Source organism: Moschus berezovskii, chromosome 4 (assembly GCF_049115385.1).
Source record: "Moschus berezovskii isolate FMDL1 chromosome 4, NW_MosBer_1.0, whole genome shotgun sequence".
In the NCBI taxonomy this organism is placed as follows: domain Eukaryota; kingdom Metazoa; phylum Chordata; class Mammalia; order Artiodactyla; family Moschidae; genus Moschus; species Moschus berezovskii.
Window position 1 is genome coordinate 7,254,723 of NC_142463.1, and position 17,239 is coordinate 7,271,961.

General features: G+C 38.9%; 1 protein-coding gene across 9 annotated transcripts in view; it reads left to right on the plus strand.

The window, feature by feature from the left end:
• Positions 1-17,239, plus strand: part of USP40 (ubiquitin specific peptidase 40) — an 81,118-nt gene that overhangs the window by 27,177 nt on the left and 36,702 nt on the right. For 8 of the 9 annotated variants that reach the window (XR_008682686.2, XM_055401713.2, XM_055401716.2 and 5 more), the window contains 7 exons: positions 3,620-3,920; positions 7,011-7,092; positions 8,348-8,503; positions 8,913-9,084; positions 12,649-12,733; positions 13,543-13,613; positions 14,266-14,585. Coding sequence is in view for 8 of the 9 variants with exons in the window: in XM_055401713.2 (XP_055257688.2) it covers positions 3,620-3,920; positions 7,011-7,092; positions 8,348-8,503; positions 8,913-9,084; positions 12,649-12,733; positions 13,543-13,613; positions 14,266-14,585 (1,187 nt within the window). In the remaining variant the exon portion in view is untranslated. The remainder of the gene's footprint in view (positions 1-3,619; positions 3,921-7,010; positions 7,093-8,347; positions 8,504-8,912; positions 9,085-12,648; positions 12,734-13,542; positions 13,614-14,265; positions 14,586-17,239) is intronic. The other variant, XM_055401717.2, reaches the window with a different exon arrangement.

Genomic DNA, 17,239 nt, shown 5'->3' on the forward strand with positions numbered 1-17,239 from the left:
AATACTACCATATTATCCTTTTAATATCTGTAGGACCTATAGGACCCTATTTCACTTCTGACATTGGTAATTTGTGTTTTTTAGATTTCTTTTTCATCAGTCTTGCTAAGGGTTTATCAAGGTTATTAACCTTTTCAAAGAAACAGCTTTGCATTTGTTTTTCTCGTTTGTTCATCTGTTTTCTATCAAATAATAGAGTTTGATAGTCTCCCTTTTAATTCGAATGTTCAGTCCATTTATTTTTAATGTATTAATTTGTATAGTTGAATTCATCATCTAGCCATTTGATTTTTATTTGCTTCCTCTATTCTTTGTCCCTTTTTTTTTCTTTCTTGCCTTTTGAATTAATCAAGTAATTTTTAATGTTTTATTTTTGTCTCCTCCATTGACTTTTTGGCTGTAGTTCTTTAATTATTTTACTGTAGGATTACACTATACATAAGTTAGTATTGTAATTTACAAACCAATATTGTAACACTTCATGTACCACGTAAGAGGCTTACAGTAGTATAATTCCATTTTCCTACTCATCCTTTTCTGCTGTTGTCTTGTATCTTACCATTATTTGTAAATGCACTATGTGTTTTTATGTGTGTGTTTCCTTTAAACATTTAAGTGACTTTCAAAGAAATTAATGAAAATATCATGTTTTATTTTACCCATTCTGGTGTTTATTGTTCCTTCTTGCATGTCCAAGTTTACATCTAATATCCTTTCCCTTCAGCCTAGAGATCTTCCTTTAGTGTTTTTCCAGGCATCTAGAACTGCAGGCAAAAATATTCTCAGTTTTTGTTTGTCTGATATTTTTATTTTGCTTTCATTTTTTTAAATGGCATTCTTGCTGGATGTAGAATTTTAGGTTAATAGTTTTCATTGGTTTTTTCCGGCACTTTAAAATGTCCTTTTATTATGTTCTGGCTTCCTTTATTTTGGCTGAGAAGTCAGTGTCACTTAAATGTAATGTGTCTTTTTTTCTGTTTACTTTTAAGATCATCTCTTTATCTTTGGTCTTTAACAGTTTAACAATAATGTGTCATGGTATGGCATTCTTTGTGTTTATTTGCTGTGTATCTGCTAAGTTTTTTTATATATGAGGCTTGAAATCTTTCTTCAGTTTTGGCCATTATATTTTCAATTTATTTTTCTGCTCTATTATCTCTCTCTTCTTCAAAACCTACAGTTACATATATATTGGACTATTCAGTATGTCCTCACTGGTCATAGATATTGTAGGGTTTTGTGGGTTTTTTTTTACCCCCGCTTGGCTCCAATTTGGGTAATTTCCATTGATCTGTCTTCTGCTGTATCCAGTCTTCTGTCAAGCCCAGCCAATGAATTTTTTTTTTTTCAAAATTGTCTTATTCAACTGTAGATTTTTCACTTAGGTCTTGTTTAAAATGCCCGTTTCTTTGCTGAAATTCCACATTTGAACCTACTCTCTGCATCCTTTCCTATAAATTTATGTGTTTCAATAACTTTACTATTATAATATCTGGATTATTTCTGGGTCTATATTCACTTTTTTGTCTCTTTGTGAATTAACTGTCTCATCTCTTTATTTTGAATCACATTGTCCTGTTTCTTTGCATGCCATATACTCTTATTTTGCTTGTTGGACATTGTGGAAGATGTGTTTTAGAGGCTGTGGATTATAAGAGTTTTTCATTATAATCTAACAGACTCTTAAGTAACTTATTTGAATCACCTTGATCTTGTGGAAGCTTCATTTGGGGCTTTGGTAGGGTGGATCTGTTGTAGTTTAGCTGACAGTCCTAGGAAGTAGCTGTTAGTCCTGGGGCCTGCTTGGTCTTCCCTCTTAAGGAAGAGGTTAGCAAGCACGGGCACAGGCTAGGGATTGCTGCCCTATTTTGTACAGCCGCCAGCTAAGAACGGACTTTACATTTTCAAACAGTTATGTTTAAAAAGGTGCTCAGGTTTGCATTTTAACCCACAAAGCCTAAAATATTACTGTCTGGCCCTTTACAGAAAAGTTTACCAATCCCTGACCTAAGACGGGACCCTTCTAGAATCCCAGTGGAAAGCCTGAGGTGTTTGTCGAATGCCTCAGACTTGGCAGGACTTCAGCCCCATTCTCTTCCTGTCCAGCAGCAGGGGGCCAAAATCTCTGCTCATATCTTGTATCTCCCAGCTGTTGCTTTCTGCTAGGTTCCTTGGGTCTCAGATTGTACATGTGCCATTCAAAAGTCAGCCAAGGATGAGAGGAGGTTTTGATATAGGGTTACTTCTGGAATTATCTCTCTCACTCTCCCGCTTCTCTGGCATTCTCAAATTCTGCCTCCTGTGTCCAGTAAGACTCCTGCCCTTTGCTTGAACTCCATCGTTCTGTGCAGTAGACTGGGAAGTGGCGGGTCAGTGCGGAGCTCACCTAGCTCCTTTCCCTTTTTGCAGGGTTATGCCCCACCCACCCCCACTTTGTCTGTTTTTGGTTACTCTTCAAACAGTTGTTTTCTTTATTTTGCTTAAAGTTTATGATTTTTCATCAGTGGGATTATTTAGTCTAATAATAAAATTCTCTGCCATTACTGGGACCAGACTACACTGAAGTTTGAGGTTTAAAAGAGTTAATCTTCAACTGTTGAACAAAGAATAAAACTGCTATATGGAAAGTATTCATTACTCAGAGGTTTCAAATTATTATTTTATTGCACTTAAAATTATTATTTTATTATACTTAGCTACAAAACTATATTACCATCTGTTATATATAGTGTTAACAGTATTACCTCTGGGTCATCTGTTTGATCAGAGAGTATTCATCATTATAAATTCTTCCTTTCCAAGAGAAAAATGAGAAAATCACTTTTCCATGTTGTTTGATGAGCTAAGAAAATGTTCCACATGCCCCCAAGTGATTTTCTGTGTGAAGTAGTTTGTGCTGAGAGAAAAGGAAGAGATGCAGGCCATTTAGAGATCAGGGACTGAGAGAAGAGTGGCGTAGGGCTGGAAAGGTGGGGTAGGCTGGGGAGAAAATTTGTTCTCTTCGTAATCCTTCAGCTGGAAGAATTTGAGCGTCTTCGAGATTATGACTTAACCTTTCAATGTTTTTATTTCTTGAGCTAGCCTATCAGCTTCCAGGAAAGACAGTACTTAGTTTGCTTCATGTAAGTTTGTAATTATGACTATATCCCATAGTTTTGTTGGGATTATCCTCTGTGATGCTTCATTGTGTAATTTCCTTTGTTTTGTGCTTCATTTGGATTGCTTTAAACATTTTGAAAGTGTTTATTCTGTGTAATTTGTTTCAGTAAAAACTTTTTAAAACAGCATTAAAATAGTTATTGAGATATAATTAAAACATGTTTAAGATTGTGTCACCACAAGGCATGTGCTGAGAGGCTAGGCCCAGGGGTAGGAATGTCCCCAAAAAAAACACTAAAAAAGATTGTGTCATGGCAGCTTTCTCCTTTCTCCAGTCTGTTAGACTGTTCAACAGAAAGGACTCTGGTTTTTATTAAATGCTTTATTATGGCCCACATGAAATTTTTTTCCCTCTTAACTGGCCAGGCCAAAAGTTGACACACACAGAAAGGAAACTTTTTTTAATCATGTCAATGAAAATTTTTTTTGTTAACATAATGTTTGTTTTTTGTTTCTGTAGTTTTTGCAGCTTCATTCTCAGATATTTCTGCTCAGTTCAGATGAAAGTACAGTTCGTCTATTGAAGGACTCTTCTGTCAAGGCTGAGTCTGATATCCAAAGAAATGATCAACGACTTTTCAAGACACTTACTTCAGAATCCTCAAGATTAAATGATAGACCCTCCTGTCCCCACTGGTTTGACATAAATGATTCCAGAGTCCAACCAATCAAGGAAAAGGATATTGAACAGCAATTTCAAGGAAAAGAAAGTGCCTACATGCTGTTTTATCGGAAATCCCAGTTGCAGAGACCCCCTGAAGGTATGTAAATATAAATGTCCCTGTTTGTTGATGACTATAAAAGATAAATATTGAGTGCTATTTGAAGTTTTGCCCTTTTAGAAGAAGGTTTACTCTTGGAATATTTTAAAATATTTTCAAGTTAACTAGAACTATACCAGAAAGTCAACATTTTGCCATTTTAAAAAGATAGTATATTTCTGGTTTTTTTCACCCTGTAATAATATGAGGCCATAGTTAGATTTTCAAAATGACATTTCCTTGGATCACCTCATGTTTTCTTGTTGTGTGGGCAGGGCAGACACAATTGTTCTCCATTCAGGCTTGTCTCTGCAGTTCGGGCATGTATTGTCATTGGGTTGCAAGTGGCCTTGGTCTTATTTTCATGTGTTCCCTTTTATTTTCTTTCTTCCTTTTCCTCAAGGTAATAAGTCTTTAAGCAGTTGAAGTATCTCTGAAGCCCTGTTTGCTGAATCTTCTAAGAGAACTCATATCATAGTGGAGGTTAAACACTGAGATCCACAATGATAAAATTTTGAGCTTAAGCTACTAACGTTAATTGGTCTGTAAGACTTTTTTTAATCCAGAATTTATGCAAAAGTGAAAAATCCTAACTAGGAAAGCTGTTTAGATTGAGACATATCTATGATTACAGATGAGTGTTCTTGGAGAATGAGAATAGTGATCATTTTTATAAAGAATAAGAATAAAGCAGTTACTGATTTGCAGTGAATCAAAGGAAATTAACTCTCTGGACCTGAAACAGTAGCAATTATGTAATGGTTCTATTGACCAGAAAGGTTTTTTTTCCCCTGAGGGGGAAAAAATCTGGTAATGGTTCTGATAAAAAACATGGAAGAAAAATTAAATTCACAATTGTAGAAATATTTATCAGTTTTTTCAGATGACATGTTGTTTTTTTCACTGAATTGAACTTCAGTGTGTACGTAATTAGAATATGTACAAGTGACAATTTTCTAGTTAGCATAAGACTTAAAGGTCCAGCCAAAATCTTGATGGTTTTTTAGGGGGTTGAAGGGGTAGAACTTGGCAAAATGATTCTAAAATTCACCTCAAAAGATAAATTAATGAAAACTGAAGAGAAAATGCTAAAGGAAAATGTACTGTGTCAGTGTAAACGTATTTATAATGCTGTTGTAATTAAGACAGTTTAGCACTAATGGAGAGGAGGCAGACCATTGAGCAGGAAGCCCAGAAGCTGATCGGCTAGCCTTTCAGATAAATAGGGGGAAATGAACTACTCTGTAAATACAACTGGGAAGTTGGTTAGTTGCTAATCACTTGAATTAATAGTTGGTACAAGTGATTATATTCATCCCTTTCATGAAATTATACTTCCTTTAATGTTTATGTAAAAAAGAAGCCTTAAAATGTATAAAATGTAGATATTTTTCTGATCTTAAGATAGAAAAGACCTTTCTTAGCTTGAAAGCAACAAAAAAAATGAAGGAAAAGTGATACAAACCTTAATTGTGTATGTGTGTTAGTCACTTAGTTGTGACTAACGCTTGTGACACTTCGTGACCCCTTGGACTATAGCCTTCCAGACTCCTCTGCCCATGGACTTCTCCAGGCAACAATACTGGAGTGGGTAACCATTCCCTTCTCTAGGGGATCTTCTCAACCTAGGAATTGAACCTGGCCTCCTGAATTGCAGGCAAACTCTTTACCATCTGAGCCACCAGGGAAGCCCACATAAACCCTATTAGACAATGCCAAAAGGCAAATGACAAGCTAGTGGAAAACGGAAAAATATATGACAAATTTATTTTCCCTGTCTGTAGAGTGCTCTTACATTTACTCCATTGTGCTCAGTAGTAAATTGGAAAAAGGATATAAATAATACACAAAAGAAGAAAGAACAACCAATAAACTGCCAAAAAAGATCTATCTAGCCGATAACCAAAAATCATGACTCATAACAGCAGTGAGTGACTTTTTTCCTCCCAAATCAAGTATTTCTATTAATCTGGTTCTCGACAACTAGCACTTCCTCTACATTTGGTAGGTATATAAAGTAATACAGCCGGTTTGGTTGTATGTATTTAAAAACCTTAAGCCAATAATTGTACAAATTTGTTTTGAAATAATCAGAGCTGTGTATAAATTTTTAGTTCAGAGATACTTGTTACCCCTGTTCAGTTCAGTTCAGTTCAGTTCAGTCGCTCAGTCGTGTCCGACTCTCCGCGACCCCATGAATCACAGCACGCCAGGCCTCCCTGTCCATCACCAACTCCCGGAGTACACTCAAACTCATGTCCACAGAGTCGGTGATGCCATCCAGCCATCTCATTCTCCGTCGTCCCCTTCTCCTCCCGCCCCCAACCTTTCCCAGCATCAGAGTCTTTTCCAGTGAGTCAACTCGTCTCATGAGGTGGCCAAAGTATTGGAGTTTCAGCTTTAGCATCAGTCCCTCCAATGAACATCCAGGATTACTTCGTAGTAATCACTAACTGGACATCACCTGAATGTCCAACAGAAATGGATTAATTAAGCTATTTATAGAATGGGCTACCATGCAGTCATTTAAAATTTTGGAAAAATATTCACAGTGTATTAAATGAAAAAGCAAGTTATATATTTGTTGACTGTAATCTCAGTTGCTTTAGATAGGTGTGGGGTGTATGTGTGTGTGTGTACAGACACATTGTGTAGAATAAACACCAGAAGTATATAAAGATCCTCAAAAAAGAAGTATATAGATCACATTTTAGCAGTATTTCCTAGGAGTACGATTATAGGTGATATTTATTTGTTTTACATTAAAAAACATCATTTCTAGAACTTTTATTTATAATGATCATTTGTTATCAGGAAGAAAATAGCACGTGTTCTTTTTAAAAAGTATATTTTAAAAGAGTTGAAGAAATGGAATTCTCTAGCTTGGCTTAAAGAACTGTTTACCTTTTTTGTTTTTTAATATTTTCAATTAATAGATGGGAAAACTAAGATCCAGAGAAAATTTGTATTCACGCAGATTGTAGAAGCTTTCCTAGCTCCCAGCATGGTCCTTTATAGTTTTCCATACTTCCTTTTCAGCAGCCAGATTTTATTTAGTCAGCACAAGTTAATGAAAAGTTTTGTTCACAGCTCGAGCTAACCCACGATACAAGGTTCCATGTCATTTGCTGAGTGAAATGGATGCAGCTAACATTGAACTACAAGTAAAAAGGTAACTTAAGTTACTTTTAGAATTTGAATGGTTTTTCTGGGGAGCAAAGACCTAATTGAGGTCTTAAGTATTCAGTAATGAAAATTAAAGAAGAAAAAAAGTCAACTATTTACTGCCAATGTCTTGTTATTAGCCGCTGAATTTTAATACTGAGAGTATCTTTTACTTTGAATTTACCCTTATCTGTGAGAGTGATTAAATAATGACACTTAAATGGCAATTGTTAAGTAGGGATCAAAGTCTAAGAAAACTAGAGAAATGTGAGCATGCGATTGTACTGAATGAGTTATTTCCTCAGCCCAGACGGAGTCTGTCATGAAACTCCCCCTCATGTGTAAGTCGCTGTGGAGAACTGGCCTTAGTGACAGCACACCAGAGATGGGCAGAGGGGAGGGAGTGTGGGGTCTGCAGATTGTCTGGCTTAAGGTCAGTCTTGGGCGGAAACCTACAGTGGATCATTAAATGGACAATTCGTGAGAACTTGATGATCTCAACATTTTTCTTTTGAGGTCTAACCTTGGACCATGAAGAACTGGTTTTTTATTTGTTTTCTGGGTTGGTGGGTCCATAGGGTACTGGATTAGGGAAATGGATGTTCCTACAGTCTCCTTATAGAGCCAAGGGGCTGCATACATAGCAGGTATATGTTCAACATTTTTATCATTGGTTTGAAGCTAAGAAAAAATAAATCGAACCGCAAATTAATATCAAAGGAAATAGATCTCAACAAAAATCAAGGCACTAAAAATATAAAAATTTATCAGAGTCAAATATCTGAAGTGTGAAAAATAACCACCTTCCATGAGTGGTGTGGATTAGCAGTTAGTATTAAAAAGAGGAACAACCCAGGGGGTTTTTAGTCAGCCAGCACTAAGCTTTATACTGCGGTCATCAAAAGCTAATGTGTCTTTGACTGCATTCACAGAACTGTGCCTGAGGTACCTGAGTGGTGGCTACAGCCAGATGAGTCATCTAGCTCTCCATTGGCTGAGCTCTGGAGTGTTTTTGGTGCAGTGCTTCACAGAGCTCCATGGATTCAGAAGTGTAGCAGACGCAAGGCTGCTGTTAAGGACGTATGACCTGGAGAAAGTAGACTCTAGGGATCGTGAGGCTGACTTCAGATCGTTTATCGGAGAGTCTGAGGTCTAGTGGAAGTAAGGAGGAAAATAGAAGTTGTAACGCCTTCATGGATCACAGCCTTGTCGTGGCGAAGGGGCTTGTGTAACTCAATGAAACTATGAGCCATGCCGTGCAGGGCCACCCAAGACGGACGGGTCATGGTGGAGAGTTCTGACAAAACGTGGTCCACTGGAGGAGGAAATGGCAAACCATTCCAGTATTCTTGCCACAGGAACCCCATGAACAGTATGAAAAGGCAAAAGGATATGACACTACAAGATGCACTCCCCAGGTCAGAATGTGTCCAGTATGCTACTGGGGAAGAGTGGTGGGCAATTGCTAATACTTCCAGAAAGAATGAAGCAGGTGGGCCACAGCGCTTACCACAGTTTTAGGAGCATGTTTCCAGCATTTTGTTTGTAATGATAATCTCAAGATTGGAAGATTTCAAGTGTCAGTATTTGTTCAGAGTAACACTGCACAGTGTACATTAAAACCATTTTCCTTGGCATTCATGGTGGCAGAGCTATTAATTGAGAAACTAAAATGAGACATCTTGGAGCATGGAAGAAAAGAATGTTAATTATAATTACTTAAGTGGAGAACTTCTTTATATTGTAAATCAGATATTTTTGGTTTGAGATAAAACAGTATCTTTTATAAAAACATGGTATTTATGTGTTTCTTATGCCTCTTTAAAGGGCAGAATGTGATTCTACAAACAATAATGTTGAATTGCATCTCCACCTCGGCCCCCATTATCATTTCTTCAATGGGGCTCTGCACCCAGTAGTGTCTCAAACAGAAAGCATGTGGGATTTGACCTTTGATAAAAGGAAAACTTTAAGAGATCTTCGACAATCAATATTTCAGGTAATTTAGCCTCACTTCCTCTTAATAGACATTAAGGTCCATCTCGAGGTGGATTTTCCTTTTTAAACTTATGTTTAGGATTCAGCTATTTATTTTTCACAGCAGCTTAGGAAAATCCTAAGCTGCCACTTCCATAGAGGGATGGCCCAAATGTCTCCCCTCACTTGTCTGTTTTTAAAGAGCTCTTCTTCACAGTCAAGACTCAAAGGGTCCTGTCAGCACGTTTTCAGAGAAGAAGCAAGCCTGGTGTATTTAATTTGGGGGAGAGAAAGAGTGTAAGTTGTCTGTTTCGGGGAAAATAAATGAAAGAATTGCTTTTTAAAAGGAGTAAAAAGATAGATAATTATGTTACCTAAAACCAAGAGCCACTAAACAAATAAAAGCAACTAACTTTTCTTCCTTTCATTGTGGAATAACATTTATTAACAAGATTCCTAAAGGAAGGAAAATGTCTACTGGTCTATAGTAAAAACAAACATGGTTATAATAATGGTTTGCAGATAATGTATCCAGTTGTATTTTACTGACAACAGCAAGAGTGCTTTTTATTTTGCTTACAGTGCTTTCATATAAATTGCATCATTTGATTCTTCAACTTCAGGAAGACAAGATAGCCCCATTTTAAAGAGGAAATTGTGACTCAAAGAGATCTAATGGCTTGCCTAGGGTCAGACATCAGTTAGCAGTAGAACTCGGACTCCAGCCCTGGTTTCCCTACTGTTTCTTTTTCTTAATTTTACTTTACCCCACACTACATCCTGCCAAGGGAAAGAGCAAAATAGAAAGTGGAAGCACTCCCCCATAGAAATAAATGAATTTTCTTAAAAAACTGTATCTTTTATTATAATTATTAGCTTTGAGTTTCCCCTTGTACAAAGAAAAGCAGGCAAATTTCTTCTTTAACTTTAATTGATTTGAATGATATTTTAATATAGGAACAGGATTTCTAAAATTTCTAATACTTCTCCATTAAAAGTTTATTTCTGAGCCAATTCTGACAGTGTTGATATAGATAGACTTGGGGATTGACCCTGCTTAGGGTAACATTTCAAGTAGAGAAGGCCTTAGTCACTGTCATAACATTTACATTTATGCCAGTCATGCTTTTTGGTGTTTTAAAGTGTGCATCTCTGTTACCTTAGGGCTTGCCAGGTGGTGCAGTGGTAAAGAATCCACCTGCCAGTGCAGGAGATGCAAGTGACACTAGTCCAATCCCAGGGTCAGGAAGGTCCCCTGGAGAAGGAAAGGGCAACCCATTTCCAGTATTTTTTAATTAACTCATTTTAATTGGAGGATAATTACAATATTGTGGTGGGTTTTGCCATGCATTGACATGAATCAGCCATGGGTGCACATGTATCCCCCCATCCTGAACGCCTCTCCCACCTCTCTCCCCATCCCATCCCTCTGGGCTGTCCCAGTGCACCACCTTTGAGTGCCCTGCTTCATGCATCAAACTTGCACTAGTCTTCTGTTTTACATATGGTAGTACACATGTTTCCATGCTATTCCCTTAAATCATCCCACCCTCGCCCTCTCCCACAGAGTCCAGAAGTCTGTTCTTTACATCTGTGTCTCTCTTGCTGCCTTCCATATAGGATCGTCATTACCATCTTTCCAAATTCCATAAATATGCATTAATATACTGTATTGGTGTTTCTCTTTCTGATTTATTTCGCTCTGTATAATAGGCTCCAGTTTCATCAACCTCATTAGAACTGACTCAAATGTGTTCTTTTTTATAGCTGAGTAATACTCCATTGTGTAAATGTACCACAGCTTCCTTATCCATTCGTCTGCCGATGGACATCTAGGTTGCTTCCGTGTCCTGACTATTGTAAACAGTGCTGCAATGAACATTGGGGTACACGTGTCTCTTTCAGTTCTGGTTTCCTCGATCTGTATGCCCAGCAGTGGGATTGCTGGGTCATATGGCAGTTCTATTTCCAGATTTTTAAGGAATCTCCACACTGTTCTCCATAGTGGCTAGCTGTACCAGTTTGCATTCCCACCAACCGTGTAAGAGGGTTCCCTTTTCTCCGCACCCTCTCCAGCATTTATTGTTTATAGACTTCTTTTTTTTATGCTTGGATATTAGTCCTTTTTAAAAAATTTATTTATTTTAATTGGAGGCTACTTTATTGTATTGGTTTTGCCATACATTGACATGAATCCACCCCGGGTGTACATGTATTCCCCATCTTGAACCCACCTCCCTCCCCATATCACCCCTCTGGGTCATCCCAGTGCACCAGCCCCGAGCATCCTGTATCATACATCGAACCTGGACTGGCGATTCGTTTCACACATGATAATATACACGTTTCAGTCCCATTCTCCCAAATCATCCCACCCTCACCCTCTCCCACAGAGTCCCAAAGACTGTTCTATACATCTGTGTCTCTTTTGCTGTCTCATATACAGGGTTGTTGTTACCATCTTTCTAAATTCCATATATATGCGTTAGTATACTATATTGGTATTTTTCTTTCCGGCTTACTTCACTCTGTATAATAGGCTCCTGGCAGCCATTCTGACCAGTGTGAAATGATAGCTCATTGTGGTTTTGATTTGCATTTCTCTAATAATGCCACTCCAGTATTCTTGCCTGGGAAATCCCATGGACAGAGGAGCCTGGTAGGCTACAGTCCTTGGGGTCGCAAAGAGTTAGATGTGACTTAGTGTGCACTGTACACCCGCACACACTCTGTTATCTTAGAATTAACCCACAGGCAGGAGTCTGTGTGACTGACACAGCTAAGTAATCATGTGTAAGTGTGAAGTTTGTTTTTATTATTATTATTATTCGTTTATTAGTCTGGGCCAGGTCTTAGTTACAGCATGCAACCTCTTAGCTGTGGCATGTAGAATCTAGTTCCCTGACCAGAGATCAAACCTGGACCCCCTGCATTGGAAGTGCGGGGTCTTCGTCACTGAAACACCAGGGAAGTCCCTGAAATTTCTTTTTAAGAGAACTGTCTTTTAATACTGTGGAGAGAGGCTGAATAGGACTGACCTTTATGAGTGATATTGTTTTGGTGAGGTTGCCACAGTCCTTAGACTCCTGTACCTAGAAACTTTAAAAAAATCCCTGCTTATCTATTGAATAAAGTGGTAATGCCACTTTTTAAATTTACAAAGGGAGACATTCCTTTCAAGAAGCAAGAATATTCACATGTGCTGCTTCTGTCTGAATAGGGCTGATTAAACACATAATTTTTGTTCTTTGGGACCAGGATTTCTGGGCTGGCACACAGATCACTTTGCCTTCTGATAAAAGTAAATTAAGTAGAAATGGTTGTTGTTGAGAAGGTCACTGTGCTCTTTGTGTATGTCAAGGTTCTTTCGTCAATAATGGATATGAGATTAACTGTCTTTGGATTTGACTAAGTTAACGATGAAAAATGCCTTCTTCCCCCATTTTTGATGCTGGGTGGGCATTGTCGTATTTGTCTGTATCAGCTACATAAAGAAATTGGCACAGTGCTCTTCCTTATTTAATCTGGAAAAGTAATCTCTGTGTTGTTTTTCATTGTCGTCTTTTCTTTCATTCATATTCTGCAGCTGTTAGAATTTTGGGAAGGAGATATGGTTCTTAGTGTTGCAAAGTTTGTACCAGCAGGACTTCATGTTTGCCAGACGCTTAATGGTAAGATAAATATTAAGACACGGCAACTTACTTTGTATATTTGCATTTTTTGTGGGGCTCCTATGATTTTTGACTCTTGCCCAGTTTCCCCCTACCTACTACTTTTCTTAGCACCTAAACAAAAATTTTAAAGCTTTGGAAAATTTTTTGATATTACCACAAACTTCTGAGCAAAATGGTTTGAAACTATTTAAACATTTAATACGGCTTGGTTTTTTTACCCAGTTCTCAACTTCAGATTTGGTGACAAGACAAAAGCACTTTAAGAGCTTAAAAGTACTTCCTTTAAATAATAACAAAACATTAATAGCAGTAGCAGCAGTAACGTTTACCTTGGACTTATGGAGCCAAAGACCAAGACAGGTGTTTGTATAAATTCTCATTTGATTTCACAAAATTCTTTTATCCCCATTTCATAAATGAGAAAACTGAGCATAGAGGCTTAAAGTCCACAAGGACATACAGCTGGTTAGTGGTGGAGTGAGGGCCGTGTGATGTGTAAGTCTTCTCTGTGTTCACAGTGTCAAGTGCAGCTGACCTTTTGTGTTGATTCTTTTTTCTTGCTATCATGCCCACAAAGATTTTGGGGAACATGCTTACATAAAATGAAAATGAGGAGAAAAAAAGCATGATGGAAGGAATTAAAGATAAAAATAATATCAGTATAATAGCCATAATTACTTCCTTTTTCTTAATTTCCTTAACGAGAATGCTTTTTCAGACAAATGTTTGTATCAGCTCTGTCTTTAAATATTTTTTTCTTTTTGAGGATCATAAGAACAGTTTCACTGATAATCTCATCTTCCTAGGAGATGACCTGACACTGTGTGAAATTGAAATCGCTGACGGAGAAGACATCTTTGTATGGAATGGGGTAGAGGTAAATAAGTGTTCAAGAAATGTCCTGAGGGTTTTGGATATGTTTTAAGTTATCATGATAAAATTTTATTCAGCATATGTGACAGCACATATATTAGAAAACTGCTGAAATGTCCAATAAATTCGAAGTCCAGTCCATGCCGGTCATATGTTCAGGGATAATTGTAGAACATCTCCATGGGGCCAGGCTGTGTGTCAGAAGCTAGACGCAAAGGTGAGTAATCCTCTGTGTCCTTCAGGCACAAGGTGTAAATTACTGCACTGAGCTCAGTGCCCAGGAGGGTCTGTCCGGGCTCGGGATGAGGACTCAGCAGGGCAGGACGCTGTACTGAGTAGAGGTGGAGGACGAAAGGGGTGAGGAGCATCGCAGCCCTCCACGGGCTGTCCCTGGTCTTCCTCAGGTCTTTACCACCTCTGAGCACTCGCCCGTCTGTCTCCGCTTGAGATCTGTCTCCTAAAAAGTAAACGATGACTAAGAAAAAGCTTCAAAATCTAAAGTTGTGCTTCTGAAACTTGAAAGAGATTTTATGAAAGCTTTATTTCACTTGGAAAAAAAAGAGAATTGTTCTATGAACGTCTTTTACTGCATTACTATGTTGATTTAACTTTGGCCAGTATGAACTGTACTAACAGATGACTTGATATTGTTGTAGGTTGGCGGAATCCAGATTCCAACTGGTAGCGACTGTGAACCTCTGCTTTTAAATGTTCTTCATGTAGCAACAAGCAGTGAGGGAGAGGAATATCAGGAGTTGATAGAATCTCCGCATGTCTTTCCATCTAACGCGGAAATAGGCAGTGTATTTACAGCCCTAGCAATTCCAGAGGGAGTCATCTTAATCAACAACACTGACTCTCGAGGTGAAGAGAACTGGGCCGCCATTCCCAAGGAAGACTCGAAAAAGACATTCAGAGAGCATGGCCTCAGAAACGGAAGCTCAGTTTTAATCCAGGGCTCTAATGATGGTAACAGGTAACGTGCTAAAGAGAGGATGCTTCTTAAAGTTGTTTTAGTTACAGTGCCATCTCTTAGAACTCTAAAGCTTTATGTTAACAAATAAGAGTTAAATGTTTCTTTTTATTGCTAGACATTGTGTTCTATATATCATAAATAGGAATGTCCTTGGTTAGGCGACCTGGAAAAAAATGATATTGTAATGTGATTTATTTTTTTTTAATTTGGTAAATGTGGCAACTGAATAATACAGGTATAGGCTAGATATAGTGTAGGTTGCTGCTGCTGCTGCTGCTGCTGCGTCACTTCAGTCGTGTCCGACTCTGTGTGACCCCATAGACAGAAGCCCACCAGGGTCCCCCGTCCCTGGGATTCTCCAGGCAAGATCACTGGAGTGGGTTGCCATTTCCTTCTCCGATGTGTGAAAGTGAAAAGTGAAAGGGAAGTCGCTCAGTTGTCTCTGACCCTTAGCGACCCCACGGACTGCAGCCTACCAGGCTCCTCCATCCATGGGATTTTCTAGGCAAGATTACTGGAGTGGCTTGCCATTGCCTTCTCCGGTAGTGTAGGTTAGTTGGCAATAAAGCAGAATCCTTTCAAATAATTCTAATTAGTACTCATCATAAGACTGAGGGCACACTGTTTTGTGAGAACAAAGAAAGTTCCCGAAATTTTTCATGAGGAGGGTATTATGACTTGTCTGTCTTGTCACAAGAATCTCAGAAGGCAGTTCAGTTTTTTGTTAGAATCTGTTTGCCATCCTCCAGCTGCCCAGGTAGGGCAGTTATGTGGGAAGTCCACCCTCGATTCCTATAAGTCACATTTGAAGTTTAGAAGTGCGTCCTCTCATTTTTGTTACCCATGTCTGTTCCAGTACATTTCTGTGATCAGTGTGTCATACCATAAGCCCCCCAGTTTCTGTACATTGAAGACTTTAGGTTATGCCCAGTGAATCAGTTTCCTACATTATCAGTACTGTGAATGCACTTAGATTACAGAGGCGCTGTATTATTATTAGTGGCTGTGACATAAGAGAAGCAGGGAACGTGTGAACTGTGTTTAGTTTGTGTTATACTTACCACTCTCTTTTCAACAAGTGTTTTCCAGACTTACTTGCCCACCTTGTTTGTTTAAATTTTTATTATATATTTCTTTTTAGAAAGTAATATACATTTTTTAGGACTTGGGAAATACAGGGGTGAAAACAGGAGCCCCAAAATAGCTTCTCTGTACCACTCGTGCAGTGTCCATCTCTGTCAGCTTTCTGAGCTCGGATAATTGGGGTTTTGTTTTGAAGGTTTGTCTTCTTTCAAAAACCATAGTGACAATTTTGTAGATAAACAGTTATATCCTGCTGTCCCCTCATGTTTGAAGTCTCTTCATACACCTCATTTCATGGCTGCATAGTAACCTATGTTGTGTTTACCCGCCTGTGCCCTGTTTGAGGAGTGGGCAGGGACAAGGCCTCAGGGGCCAGCTGCCTGGCTTTGTTTCTTGCTTTACCACTTACTAATAATGTGACTGTAGGCAAGTTACTTCATTTCTTTCTGCTCAGATTCTTCTTCTGTAAATTGAGCATAATAATTAGTACCAGCTTCATATACCGGAGGAGGCAATGGCAAGCCACTCCAGTACTATTGCCTAGAAAATCCCATGGATGGAGGAGCAGCAGCAGCAGCAGCAGCTTCATATACTTGTAAGGACTGAAAGATTTAAGAGCTTACAAGGGTTTGCACATAGTAAGTGCTAAATATTTTAGCTAGCACCCTTGTCATTACTTGAAATGGTCAAGTAATGGTTAACCCTAACCCTAACCCAACCCTACCCTAACCCTAACCATTTTCATTATTTGAAAGTGGTCTTCAGGGAGCATCTTTGTGCTTTAAGCTTTGCCATATTTAGGATTGCTGACTCAAGGTGGAGTCCCATTGTGGAATAAATGAAATGAAGTGTAGAATTGTATTTTAGGGCTCTGCTGCTGCTGCTGCTAAGTCACTTCAGTCGTGTCCGACTCTGTGTGACCCCATAGACGGAAGCCCACCTGGCTCCCCCCCTGGGATTCTCCAGGCAAGAACATTGGAGTGGGTTGCCATTTCCTTCTCCAGTGTGTGAAAGAGAAAAGTGAAAGTGAAGTCGCTCAGTCATGTCCGACCCTTAGCGACCCCACGGACTGCAGCCCACCAGGCTCCTCCATCTACATACTCCCAAAGAGGCCTTCTGCTGGCCCATTCAGTGCCTCTGTGAAAATTAGAAGTCACTCCTTCCTCAAGAACCTTTACTATTATCTGTAGGAAAATCTTTTTAGAACAAGATACTCCACTGCCGTCTGCTATCATAATAGATGTTTAACCTCTGTAGTGAAAATACACAGTGTGTATGGTGTGAGTGATATCCATTAGATGCGGTGTGTTTACCCAGGGTCAGTCTGCACAGTGTGCATGCTAGCCTGCTGGTAAGCTGCTTCTGGATTCTGTGGGTGGGCTTTTGGTGTGAAAGTGAAGTTGCTCAGTTGTGTCCAACTCTTTGCCACCCCATGGACTGTAGACCAGGCTCCTCCATCCATGGAATTTCCTAGGCAAGAGTACTGGAGTAGGTCACCATTTCCTTCTCCAGGGAGTCTTCCCGACCCAGGGAGCGAATCCAGGTCTCCCACATTGCAGGTAGATGCTTTA